General features: G+C 38.5%; 1 protein-coding gene across 1 annotated transcript in view; it reads left to right on the forward strand.

Annotated features, from left to right (window-relative positions):
* Nucleotides 1–6: 6 nt before the first annotated feature.
* The window catches only part of LOC142348016 (uncharacterized), a 53,477-nt gene continuing 38,330 nt past the window's right edge, over nucleotides 7–15,153 (forward strand). The window contains exons 1-2 of the mRNA XM_075399183.1: nucleotides 7–172; nucleotides 8,921–9,031. Of these exons, the coding sequence (XP_075255298.1) occupies nucleotides 139–172; nucleotides 8,921–9,031 (145 nt within the window). The 5' untranslated portion in view covers nucleotides 7–138. The remainder of the gene's footprint in view (nucleotides 173–8,920; nucleotides 9,032–15,153) is intronic.

Here is a 15,153-nt window from a genome sequence, read left to right on the forward strand (position 1 = left end):
TACACGATCCCACACGCGGGCAAATTCTGGTTCGCACACGTGGGTTGGAAGCGTACTCATGGGGCAGCTTTGGTGGGATACCTGATTGGGCTGAGTCTTCTACTTGGACAATGTTTGACTCCTGCTGTTTATTTCACAATGAACAAAAGCCCACCAAGCATACGAGAGCATGGTTTGATAGTTGTTGACAGTAACTGTGCATGATCAAAATTTGTCCTAATTTGGGCATCTGGTCGATTAACATTGAATACGTTAAATTATAGCGACAGTTTGACCAAACGGAGATTTGAGTAATTTAAGAAATTGATTTTCAAAAAGTTGTCTGTGTTTATCCTCAGCAGAACATTTTATCATATCTATTATTTACTTATATAGATTCCTGTCTAATTATAAGTCTTATTCATTATGCCCCCAAAACCCTAGTGTAGACCTAGAATTTATGAAAAGAGCTAATAATTCCAGGTGGTTTGGTAAATATTGAAATAATATACACGGTCGAGGACCATAGTTGAAATCCAGGCCAATTCTTTTCATAAGTCCAGACAAATTCTTTTCATGGGCATTTTGGGTCAAGCAGGGTCTTTTCATAGTTATATTGGGTCGATTATGATCTATTCATGGTTGAGCAAATGTCTTTGCTGAACAACTTTGCGCCACAGCAGTCCGACGTAAACAGTAATGCCAAAATATTTCAGAAATTTTGCGTTTATTAGGATACAGCAGTTATTTCAGCTATATTGCCACAATAGTTGCTTGAGTAAAACCAAGTAATTTTTTTTGTAGTGGTTTTCTTCCCATAAGCCATTAATGCGTGGCGTAATTTTTTCCTTCCAATTTCATAGCTTTTTTAATTAAAAAACGACGCAGATTTTTAATAGATTGTTTGATCGTCTAAAATGCAAAAGTTGAGGGACTACATTATAAGCAAAAGTTTGCATTGAAACTGCACTTAAAGTATTTATTCTCCAGCCAAAATACAGGATGGCTTTTATTGTCTAGCCACGAATATTTTAGTTCGACGACGATTGTTTTAGTTCCAGCCAAAGTCGCAGACATCACGCAAAATCAAGAAAAATTATTTTAATTCTAAAAATCTGTCGTGGAAAATCTTTTCATTCCTTAAATTGGTCGAAGACAGTCTTTTGATGATTCCAGGACTCAAATAGGGGAACTTATTCTGATCTCACAAAAACTAATTCAAAATTTGGTTAGAGTTCACAAATTGGGGATAAGTAGCAATCAGGTTTTTAGTTGATTTTTTTTGCTGAAGTCGCTTTTACGCTGTTCAAAAAATTCTGTACAAAAATTTAAATATTATCTCGTAGTCTAGTAGAGACCACTAGTTAATGTTATAAGATTTATTTTGAAACAGTTAAAAAAGAATTTGAGAGGTCGACTGTTGAAAAGATAATTTTTTAAAAAGTTAAGTGAATATTTTTGGTAGTTATGTGTCTGCTCAGCTGAAGTAGTTTCTTTGAGTGTGAGCCAAAAGGGTTTGGTGATAATATTTATATAATAATCCATCTCTTCTCATCCTCAAAATTCCATTCCAAAACTTTGTTTTGTTCTATGTAAAGCTACTGGTTCAAAAAGCCTACATTGGCTGCCAAAGTAAAACCAAAAACTTTATCTTATTTTACAAACTATAAATTTCATTTTATAATTCACACTCAACTTGAAGCGCCTTTATGAATCTCATGTTTTCGTTATTTGAAGCTGCGAAAAAAGATCAAAACTAAATATTGACAACGAAAAATGAAGAAAAGTCCATCTTTAATCGTTTCCACATTCCCGGATCTGTCTGTCGTAACATTTCAGAATTGAATCATAGAGTTTCATTATGAATATTACTACGGCCAGAGTTCTGATCATGGCACTTTTTAGACATTTCATAGTAATATTAATATTAAATTCCTGAACTTATTGTGAACACAATGAGTCATAATTCTGAATTCCTAATGAACATTATGAACTTTTGTATGTTTTTGGACTGAACGGAGTGAAAAATCGTTAAATGCCAGAACTTTCGAAACAAATTATAGGTGGAAATATGATGCATCCAAATTAGGGTTAATTAAAATGAACATATTAGTTATAACGGTTAATGAAATAAACATTGCAGTTTGTTACAAATTGGGCGTTTTGCAGTTTGGAACAAGTTTGTTATGATTTGCTTTATAAATTGTATATAGCAAATTGTAAATTGTTCACTCAACGTGAGTGGGTTTGGCATCCATACTCAGTGTGTGTGGGTTTGGCTTCCATACTCAGTGTATGTGTGATTGGCATCCATACTTAGTTTGTGTTGGTTTGGCATCCATACTCAGTGTGTGTGTGTGAGTTTGGCTTCCGGATTCAGTGTGTGAGTTGACGGCGTGTCTCCATTTAATCAATTACACTACCCCCTCCACACAACAGATTTGAAACGGACCATCAGAACGTGAACCAGGGTGAGTGTCCATTATCATCGTCCCATCATACAACGGAGGCCCAGCTTGTCAGTGCTTCTTTCCCAGATTGAACTGCGGCTTTTCCACTGTTAGACAGGATACTCCATAGGCGCAAAAGAATTTTGTTTAGGCAAATTTGACGCAAAAAAGTTTTTAATGAACTACAAAACCATATTAGCTCAGATATCTCCAGCGAAGTTCAATATTTAATATTAATAAAACATAAATAAAATATGAATATCATCAGCATCCCTCACCAAACACAACCCCATGAACCACAAGGACGACCTGGACCACTCGGATGATGACTCTGAACAGCTCGCATGACCAACCTCAGCCATTCAGATGACTCCTGGGGCCCATCAGATGACCCCACTGGACACCACCGACGACCCTCTGGACCACTCGCGTAATCCCTGGACAACCAGGACAGCCCCCTGGACCACCAGGATACCCCGTGGACCACCAGAGTTCCCACTGGACCATTCAGATGACTGACCACTCCATGCCACTCAGATGAACCCTTGGCCCATCAGATGACCCACTTGGACCCCACGGACGACCCCCTGAACCACTAAGATGACCTTCTGGACCACCAGGACGACCCCCCATTGACTACCAGAATAACCCGTCTCAACTAGTCCGCCAGGATTACCCCCCTGTGCGGGTTTGGCTTCCACATTCAGTGTGTGAGTTGCCGGTGTGTCTCCATTTAAATCGACTACTTCTTCCACACAACAGATTTGAAACTCAACACCAGAATGTAAACGAGGGTGAGTGTCCATTATCATCGTCCCATTATACTACACAGGCACAACTTGTCACAGTCTCTTTCTCAGATTAACCTCCGGCTTTTGCACTGTCACTCTGGTTAGTCCAGAGGCGCGACAGAATATTTCTAAAGATAATCCCACGCAGAACAATAATTTTCAATAAACTATAAGATCTAATTAACTCAGAAATCTCAAGCGAAGTAAAATATTTAATATTAATAAAATGTGCAATAATTATAAATATCATCAGACTCCACCCCAAACACAACCCCATATGCCACGCGGACAACCCCTGGACAACTCGGATAACGACTCTAGAACTCTCGGATGACCACCCTGAGCCACTCAGACGACCCTTGGGACGTATCAGATGACCGCACTGGACACCACCGACGACCCGTTGGGACACTCAGACGACTCCCTGGACAACCAAGACACCCCCTTTGACCACCAGGATGCCCCTTGGACTACCAAGATGGCCCCCTGGACCACTTAGATGACTAGTCTGGGCCACTCAGATGAACCCCTGGACCCATCAGATGACCCACTTGGACCCCACGGACGACCCCCTGGACCTTTTAGATAAACCCTGCAGGACCACTCCTATGACCCCGTGGTCCACCAAGGCAACCCCACTGGACCACTAAGATGACCCTCTGGACCAGCAGGACAAGCCCTTGCGACTACCAGAATGCCCCTCCCCATGTGGACCACCAGGACAACCCCCTTGGACCACCAGGATGACCCACTGTACCACTAAGATGACCCTGCTGGAAAAGTCATATGAACCCTTCGACAAAAAGGACAACCCCCTGGACCACCAAGATGCCCCCTTTGGAGCCCCACGAACAACCCCCAGGACACTCAGATGACCTTGCTGAACCACTCGGATGACCCACTGGACAACCAAGACGATCCCCTGGAGCACAAAGATTACCCCCGGACCCACTCCGATGACCACACATTTGCTCGGATGACCACCTCGGACCCCCAGGATGGACGCAAGGGCCACTCAGATGACCCTCTTGGAGGACTTGGGTGACCTTGCACCAGTCATTTGACACACCTGGACCACAAGGATGACGCCCATAGATCACCAGGTTGACATCTTCGACCACTCAGATGACACCCCTGGACCACAGGGATGACCCCCATTAGACCACCAGGTTGACTTCTTTGACCGCTCAGATGAACCCCTGGAGCACCAGAATGAGCCTGCTGGACCACAAGGATGACTAGTTTTCAGATGACACCACTGGATCACAAGGATTACCTCACAGGAACATAAAGATGACCCAATGGACCACTAAGATGACCAGCCTGGACCACCAGGACGACCCCACTTGACCACACTGAACTGCTCGGATGACCACCTCGGACCACCAGGATGAACGCCAGGGCCACTCAGATGACCCTCTTGGAGGACTTGGGTGACCTCCTTGGACCAGTCATTTGACACACCTGGACCACAAGGATGACGCCCATAGACCACCAGGTTGACATCTTCGACCACTCAGATGAACCCCTGAATGACTACTTGGACCGTTCAGGTGTCCCCACTTGGCCACCAAGATTACCCCACAGGACCACAAGGTTGACCCCCTGACCACTAAGATGACCACCAGGATGAGGGTAACCCTCTGGACAACCCGAATGACAATGCTGGACCACCAGATGACTACATGCATCGCTCAGGTAACCTCGCTTGACCACTAGGAAGTCCCCTTGGGACCACCAGGATGACCTCCTTGGACCACTAGGATGACGTCCTTGGACCGTCAGGACCACCCTTCATCCCCCCCTCTACCTCCAGTATTAGCCCACAGGACCACCAGGATGACCCCCATGGACCAACAGGATGACCCCTTGGACCAGCAGAATGACCCCTGAACAACTCAGGTTAAACCCTTGGAGCACTTGGGTGATCCCCCTGGTTCACCATAACGACCATGCTTAACCACCAGGATGACTACCTGGACCGCTCCGATGACCCCCTTGTACAACCAGGATACCACCATGGACCATCAAGATGACCTCTTTGGACCACCAGGATGACTCCCCAGTACCACCAGGATCACCCCCTTGAACCATCGGATGAGCCCCACTGGACCACCAGGATGGCTCAACAGTACCACCACGATAACTCCTCTTGGACCACCAGCGTGGCCCCCCGGACCACTAGGATGACCTTTCAGACCTGACCACTAGGATATGGACCACCAAGATGACATGGACCACCAGATTGACCACCTAGAGCACTCAGCTGAACCCCTAGAGCAAAAGGGTGACACCTTTGGACCACCAGGACGACCCCTGGACCACCAGGATGACCTTTCTCGGCCACCAGGATGACCTGCTGGACCACTCAGACGAAACACCTGGAGCACTTGTGTGACCCCTTGGACCATTCGGGTGGCCACCCTGGACAGCAACGATGAGCCTCTGGACCATTCATATGAACCGCTGGACCACGAGAAGGACCCTCCTGGGCCACCAGGATGAAAATATAGATCGCACATTTTGCCCCCTGGACCACCAGGATGACCCCTAGATCTCTCGGATGACCAACTGGACTACTCAAAATGAATCACTAGAACCCGGGCCGAGGATTTTGCCCAAAATTATATATACATCGACATTCATCGAGTTCACGTCGTTCGTTGTCACACACAACTACAATTATTTGATTGAACCCTCGCGCAAGATCAGCAAGTTGCAATAGATCATCGGAGCGTCGTCCTCCAGCACCATTGCACTCAGTTCTACAAAACATTAAGCCAGTCAAAGCAACAGTCTTGAAACAATTAATCATAATCAAAACTACTCACGCGTATTGTTGCAGCAGTGAGTCTTGCCATAAATATGGCATGGCTTCTTTCGAATTCGAGTCGCCTAAGACCAGGAAGTTGACCTAAACCTCTCAAACAATACATCTGATACTTCTTAATTCTTTTGGTTCAATAAAAAATGAGCTAAAAACCGAAAGATTGATTTGAATTTCAGTTTTATACATGCTCCTTGTCAGAACAGAAAGAAAAACTTAGCAGTCAATGATGAAAAAACAAGCAAACTGTTGTTTGGTTTTTAAATTCAGTTTTTGATTATGTGAGTGTTCTAACATGACCAGAAGTGTTAGTGAATATAGAAACTTTGGAAAAGAAGTTTAGTTCTAAAGAAAATACTTTACTTTTTTTTAAAAATGCATCACAGTCCAGCATAGTAATGAAAATAAAAACAGACCGCACCTAAAAATGAGATTCAGCTTGTCATTTCAATGTTTGCTCCCGATGTAACATGAACTGCGTCGCCAGTGTGGTTAGGTCAAAAATTTCTTGCAAAATGAACTCTAGCTTCAGTTTGAAAGGTATAGATGATCTTGCAAAGTTTTGTCCTAGCATCTTGATTGATTATCAAGATCACGGTTGAACATAAAGATGACCCAATGGACCACTAAGATGACCAGCCTGGACCACCAGGATGACCCCACTTGACCACACTGAACTGCTCGGATGACCACCTCGGACCACCAGGATGAACGCCAGGGCCACTCAGATGACCCTCTTGGAGGACTTGGGAGACCTCCTTGGACCAGTCATTTGACACACCTGGACCACAAGGATGACGCCCATAGACCACCAGGTTGACATCTTCGACCACTCAGATGAACCCCTGGATGACTACTTGGACCGTTCAGGTGTCCCCACTTGGCCACCAAGATTACCCCACAGGACAACAAGGTTGACCCCCTGACCACTAAGATGACCACCAGGATGAGGGTAACCCTCTGGACAACCCCAATGACAATGCTGGACCACCAGATGACTACATGCATCGCTCAGGTAACCTCGCTTGACCACCAGGAAGTCGCCTTGGGACCACCAGGATGACCTCCTTGGACCACCAGGATGACGTCCTTGGACCGTCAGGACCACCCTTCATCCCCCCTGTACCTCCAGTATTAGCCCACAGGACCACCAGGATGACCCCCATGGACCAACAGGATGACCCCTTGGACCAGCAGAATGACCCCTGAACAACTCAGGTTAAACCCTTGGAGCACTTGGGTGATCCCCCTGGTTCACCATAACGACCATGCTTAACCACCAGGATGACTACCTGGACCGCTCCGATGACCCCCTTGTACAACCAGGATACCAGCATGGACCATCAAGATGACCTCTTTGGACCACCAGGATGACTCCCCAGTACCACCAGGATCACCCCCTTGAACCATCGGATGAGCCCCACTGGACCACCAGGATGGCTCAACAGTACCACCACGATAACTCCTCTTGGACCACCAGCGTGGCCCCCCGGACCACTAGGATGACCTTTCAGACCTGACCACTAGGATATGGACCACCAAGATGACATGGACCACCAGATTGACCACCTAGAGCACTCAGCTGAACCCCTAGAGCAAAAGGGTGACACCTTTGGACCACCAGGACGACCCCTGGACCACCAGGATGACCTTTCTCGGCCACCAGGATGACCTGCTGGACCACTCAGACGAAACTCCCGGAGCACTTGTGTGACTCCTTGGACCATTCGGGTGGCCACCCTGGACAGCAACGATGAGCCTCTGGACCATTCATATGAACCGCTGGACCACGAGAAGGACCCTCCTGGGCCACCAGGATGAAAATATAGATCGCACATTTTGCCCCCTGGACCACCAGGATGACCCCTAGATCTCTCGGATGACCAACTGGACTACTCAAAATGAATCACTAGAACCCGGGCCGAGGATTTTGCCCAAAAATATATATACATCGACATTCATCGAGTTCACGTCGTTCGTTGTCACACACTACTACAATTATTTGATTGAACCCTCGCGCAAGATCAGCAAGTTGCAATAGATCATCGGAGCGTCGTCCTCCAGCACCATTGCACTCAGTTCTACAAAACATTAAGCCAGTCAAAGCAGCAGTCTTGAAACAATTAATCATAATCAAAACTACTCACGCGTATTGTTGCAGCAGTGAGTCTTGCCATAAATATGGCATGGCTTCTTTCGAATTCGAGTCGCCTAAGACCAGGAAGTTGACCTAAACCTCTCAAACAATACATCTGATACTTCTTAATTCTTTTGGTTCAATAAAAAATGAGCTAAAAACCGAAAGATTGATTTGAATTTCAGTTTTATACATGCTCCTTGTCAGAACAGAAAGAAAAACTTAGCAGTCAATGATGAAAAAACAAGCAAACTGTTGTTTGGTTTTTTAAATTCAGTTTTTGATTATGTGAGTGTTCTAACATGACCAGAAGTGTTAGTGAATATGGAAACTTTGGAAAAGAAGTTTAGTTCTAAAGAAAATACTTTACTTTTTTTTAAAAATGCATCACAGTCCAGCATAATAATGAAAATAAAAACAGACCGCACCTAAAAATGAGATTCAGCTTGTCATTTCAATGTTTGCTCCCGATGTAACATGAACTGCGTCGCCAGTGTGGTTAGGTCAAAAATTTCTTGCAAAATGAACTCTAGCTTCAGTTTGAAAGGTATAGATGATCTTGCAAAATTTTGTCCTAGCATCTTGATTGATTATCAAGATCACGGTTGTTTACCACGGTTTACTGCCTGCAATGCTAAATTGTTTTTTCTAGCTTCAATGTACAAGCAAAAAAAACAGTTCCAAGGGTTGCTTAAACACAATTAATAATTGTTACTGTCAACAACGTTTCAAATAGACCAATACTTGAACAGAGACACAGGGAACACTGCAATTAGAAACACCGATGGGCAAACTGCTGTGGTTGGAGCGGATACATCAGATGCAACTGTCACTTGGGTTACAACAGGTAAATAGGAATTATTACACAAAAACGTTATATTTAGCAGAGTTTTAAATTCAACTAAAGTAGTGGATAAAACAGGGCTTCCAGCCACCAGCAAAATTTGACCCTTTCTCCAAGCGCTAATCACGCATGTCGAATCGGGCCAAATTTTACTGATTTCTGGAAGCCCTGTTTTATCCACTACTATATATTAGCTCTAAATTTGATAAAAATTAAAATTAAAATCAAAAATAAAACAAAAAATCAAAGCAAAATTTACATTTCACTCTTTAAGAGTGATTCACTCTTATTCGGAGTGATCCCCAGTAGAAAAGATCGCTCTTTTTCGCTCTTAAAGAGTGATTCCCTCTTTTTTGATATTTTTTTTACTTTTTTTATACTTTTTATTTCAAATTATCTATACTTTTCAATAAATTTATATTTTCTTTTTTTTCTATATTTATTCCATTATTAATAAGAAATGATACAAAATTATAGTATTTACATGAACAACTATCATTGAAACTGCTCAACGGAGTTCTTTTGCAAATTCGCAGATCCCCAGTTTGGGTAATATCAGATCTGGGAACCAGCTCCGCTGATCTTTCTGTTATATCAGGGAACCTGCTTTGCAGATTTCTACTAAATCCTCTAGTCAATTCTATATCTGGATGTTGTTTCTTTACATGAGCCCGTATCCCATCATATCTCACAACAGAAGTACAATATGGACAATTAACTTTAGCTGAAGTACAACTTCTACATGTATACTTACCCTCATCACAATTATTTAGTGGTTTTATTTAATTACACTTATTACAACATCTAGTTAATACTTTTGAGCTGGGGTTAAGGTTAGGGTTAGGTATAAGATTAGGGTTGGGGATAAGGTTAGGGTTAGGGTTGGGGTTAGGATCTGAGTTAGAGTTATAGTCATAGATAGAACCAGAACCAGAACTAGAGCTAGAACTGGGGTTAGAACCAGAACCAGAACTAGAACTAGAACTAGAACTAGAGTTAGAATTAGGGTTAGAACTAGAACTAGGGTTAGAACTAGAATTAGAATTAGAATTAGAACTAGGGTTAGAATTAGAATTAGAACTAGAACTAGATTCATTTTTTAAAGAACAACCCCATGGCGAAAAATCATTAGCACAAATACCACTTAATATTATATTACCACACATACATTTATCAGTTTTATCTTTTTGAAATGATTCATAATGATATTTTAAAACAACAATGCTTCCACATTTATAGTTACACTCTAAACATTGTAAAAGCATATATAATAGGGTAAACTTTAATGTTTACCTAATCATAGGACTTTATCCATCAGTGGAACTGCTTGGTTTACCACGGACTTCATCCGTTCACAGGGTACTATTTAGCCATGATTTCAATTAAATCTTTAGTATTATCTTTAGATGTGATACACTCTGTTAAATATTTATTTCCTAAAGTATTGAGTGTATTAGTTTTACATCTCATATCTAAGATCAAATCAAGGTCTAATTCTTTTTTATCTTTAACAAAACTTATAATATCTTCTCTAAATTCTTCATTATTTATATATAGTTTGTTTTAAAACCTTCCTCCCTTTCTATTCAAAATTCCCATCTCTTCATTGATGAAGTCACAGTTACACTGATCAGTATAACTGCTTCGTGTTTCACCTTCCAACACTTCTCCATATCCAACATTAACTAATGTATTTACTCTATTCAACATTGTGCTTGCTCCCATTGCTATAGTTATAGCATTTCTTGACATTGAATCAGGATAAAAACAATTAAATATAAATAAACCTGTGCCTATAATTCCACCAATATTTGATAAAATTTTCATACCCTTTCCCTTAATCATTTCTTTAGTTAGAACATCATTCTGAATTTTATTATTATTTAAAGTCAGAAGTTTATTAAAATAAAACTGATAATTATCTTGATTAATAACATTTCTATCTGTTGCATTAATCATTAGTGGTTTCATATGAGCTTTTACTAGGAGCTTTTAAATCAAGGAAACCAACTCTTGAATCATATATCATTGTTCTATTACTACTAAAAATAATAAAAGTATTTTTGTTTTTTATTATATTTAATTATACCATAACGAAGTTCATCTGACATTCCATCTGTACAATTATAATAGTTACTATTTAATTCACTAATTATTTTATTGAAGTCATGTTCACATTTATATATCTCATTAAAGATTTTAAATAGGTCAGGTCCATTATAGGTTGTTAAGTAAATAGTATCACAACTCATTCCTGCAGTATTAATTATTTGAGCGGGTTTATGACACATTACAATCATTTGAATACTATAATGTCTACCTTCAGTAAAATAATAACCTATATCCTTATTTAACCTATCACCCATATCATCAAGTACTATTACACAATTTTGAAATTTATGCGTATTATTTTTGTGATCATATTTATATCACATTTCTTAAACCCAGTATAAAACTTTATAAACTCAGTATCTATCCAGTCTCTGTCATCTTTACAAACTATAACTAAATTTTTAGCTTGGTCTTGGTTTTGGTTTTGGTCTTGGTTTTGGTTTTGGTTTTTGTTTTGGTCTTGGTTTTGGTCTTGGTTTTGGTTTTGGTTTTGGTCTTGGTTTTGGTTTTGGTTTTGATCTTGAACTTGACCATGGTGTAAGTATAACTTTACGAATTGTCTAATAAAATATGTTTTACCCGTTCCAGTTCCACCATAAACAATAGTATGTAGTGGTGACTTTTCATATTCAAATCTTACTAGACTCCTATTCATAAATCCACCAAAGTTTTCTTCTAGTTTTGTATATTTACTTGGTCTTGAATCATATATTATATAACAAATTCCAATAATAATAATAAAAATAAAAACTGCACTACCTGTTTCCATTTTTTTATAATAAATATAGATTTGATATAGATTTAGATTTAGACTTAGACTTAGACTTAGATTTAATCAATTTATTATATAAAAATGCTCATCCTAACTTTTGAGGAATTCAATAATAAATTTAATATTGATAATAATGCTATGAGTGATATCAGAATAAAAGATATAGGTAACGATATAAGTCTAACACCAATTGAGATTGTAATGAGAGATGATAAACCAGAAATGGTAAGTGAACCTAACTCTAACATTATTGTAAATCTACATCCAACTGAAGGTACACATTGGGTTTTAGTTATAAGAAGAGAAGGTGGTCCAACATATTACTTTGATAGTTTTGGTGTAGAAACTCAACCTTTATTTTTAGAAGAATATGTTGATCTAGGCTCTAACGATAGAATACAACAATATGATGAATCTTATTGTGGGGCTTATTGTTTATATATGTTCTATCTTATTGATAGAGGATTTAGAATTAAAAGTGCTTTGAATATTCTAGTTAATCAATGTAAATATCCGAGAATATATAATGGGTGTTTTTGTTTGAATTGTAGTAGAGGTGGTGATAAAGATAAGGATAATGTTAATGATTCACAAAGTAGCTTTGTTAATAATGTTAATCAGGGAACCTGCTTTGCAGATGATCTGCGAAGTAGCTTTGCTAATCATGATAATGATAATGTTAATGATAATGATAATGATAATGATAATGATAAAGATAATGTTAACGATAATGATAATGATAATGATAATGATAACCATAATGATAAGGATAATGTCATTGATAATGGTAATGATAATTATAATTATAATGATAATGATAATGATAATGATAATGATAATGATAATGATAGAGATAATTTTATATATCTATTTGATGAAAAATATCAAATGAGTAAATCTAATAGGAATAGCAATAGTAACAGCAATAGTAACGGTGAAATATGGACGAAGTCCCATAGTCCTACTAATAATATCCGTGAAGCGGTTCAACAGAGTTGTTTGTTTAACCACGAGCTTCGCTCGTTTGCAAATTCACCGATATCTGTAAACATAAATGATGATCTATATTCATGGCTAAATGATGATGATATAATTACTGAAGCCGCGTTCCCAGATAACTTTAGATGTATAATGTCTGGTCCTAGTGAATGTGGTAAGACATTCTTATTGAAAAAACTAATTCTAACTAGTATATACTTTGATAAGCTATACATCATTGGACCTACTGGTGATCAGTACCATGGTATAGAAAGAATAAACCCAAAAGCAGATGTTGAATTTATTAAAGATATAAAAGATTTAACATCTCATGATAAACTACCCAAAGACTTAAAGAAACTAATGATCTTTGATGATGTTAGAGCCAAAGAACCAGTTATTAATGAATACTTTTGTAGAGATAGACATAATAACTGTAATATGATATATCTTAATCAAAACCTGTTCTCTCTGGATAGGCAGAGTGTTAGAGAGAACTGTAATCTATTTATTTTATTTGAACAGAGAGGTAAAGTCCTCATATCTATATATCAAGATTTCTTTATTAATGTTGAACTTAGTTATAATGATTTTGCTAATATTTGTAATAAGGTATGGAAAGAGCCTTATAATTATATTGTCATTGATATAACTAAAAATAAAAATATTAATGGTAAACTAAGAATTAATTGGGATCGGAGAGTTTTGTAGTTTAGTTTAAGTGTAGGTCTAAGTCTAAGTACAAGTATCAGAGAACCTGCTTCGTAGATAAATGTAAGTACAATTATCGGGGGAACCTGCTTCGCAGATAAGTGTAAGTGTAAATCAGATCAACGAAGTTGTTAACACAGATGTCAAGTAAAATTTAATACATCACCATTAAAGTCTATAGGTCTTCCATGCTCATCTTTAATATGAAATTCTATATATTCTATTCTATCTTTAGTTACATTTTGATATAAGGTATTAGTTGGTATAATAATTATCAAGTAACCTGGTGGTTCAGTTAGATTAAAAGTATATAGTATGTCTGTATCTTTACCATTATCGTTAGCTCCAGATATCACATTACAATGAATGTTAATAGTACTAAAACCCATAATATCAAAAATTTTCCACCTTTTTTATAAATTATTTTTCCAAATCCTAGTAATGAGGCTAGTGAGTTTTCTATATCAAAGCTGAGTACTCCTTGTTTTATTTCCATTAAGCATTTCATCGTATTCTTATCAGGTTCTATTATAACATTACCATCAGTTTCTTCTTTTATTAATTCTGCTATATCAGTTAACTCATATGCTCCCGGTGTAATAGTTGAATATAGCAACGGGATTCCTTTATAATTATAATTGAGTATAGATGTAATGTTTGGGCTTGAGGTAGAGATAGGGTTAAGGTTACGATCAGAGCTAAGAGCCCGAGGTAAAGCTTCATCATCTTCTATAACAGTACTAGCATATAAGAATTGATTATTTCTCCTATTCACATTAAACACTGAATTATAAACAGATAATCTAATTAAACCTAATTTTGTTGTATTAAGTATAAGTTCACTAAAGTTAAACTTTTCTGTTGGTTTTATCATTCTAAAGTTAAGTGTATGCTCTTCTTTAGTTTTAGTTAAAGCTTCGTGTATATTTTGTAGTTCATATAAAATCAAGTTGTCTGTCTTTTTTTATCTCATAAAAATGGATTTTAATTTGGATACAACTTATGGTTATAATAATGATATACATAAAAGTAAGATTATAAAATATATACCTAATAATCTAGCAACAATGAATACGGTTAATACTAACATTAATATCATACTCAATAGAGAAGAGAATCACTTAAATTTGCGTGATTCATATCTAGAGATAGAGTTTGCTGTATCAGATGATGCTGGTGGTGTATTTGCTAATGATGCTAATATTAGATTAGTTAATTATGGTATGATGGCATTGTTTAGTTCAATTAAGCTTGAAACTAGTGGTGGTAGGACTATTGAATATATAGATCATTGTCATCCTAATCTATTGATGTATAAGTTATTAACTAGTACTTGTGATGAATATGAGAGTGGTTTTGTTAGAAATCAGGGCAATAGAGATAGTCAACTTAAGGGTGACCATATTGCTGCGCAACGAGGTCATATGTATATGATTATTAAGATGAGTGATCTATTTGGTTTCTATTTGCAAAAGTGTTTAAGTAAAAAGAATAATGCAGACTTTAGTTATTATGAAAGACATTTTATAGGAATGTACCCAATGCTACTAAC

Source organism: Convolutriloba macropyga, chromosome 10, assembly GCF_964194025.1.
Source record: "Convolutriloba macropyga chromosome 10, txConMacr16.3, whole genome shotgun sequence".
Taxonomy (NCBI): Eukaryota; Metazoa; Xenacoelomorpha; order Acoela; family Convolutidae; genus Convolutriloba; species Convolutriloba macropyga.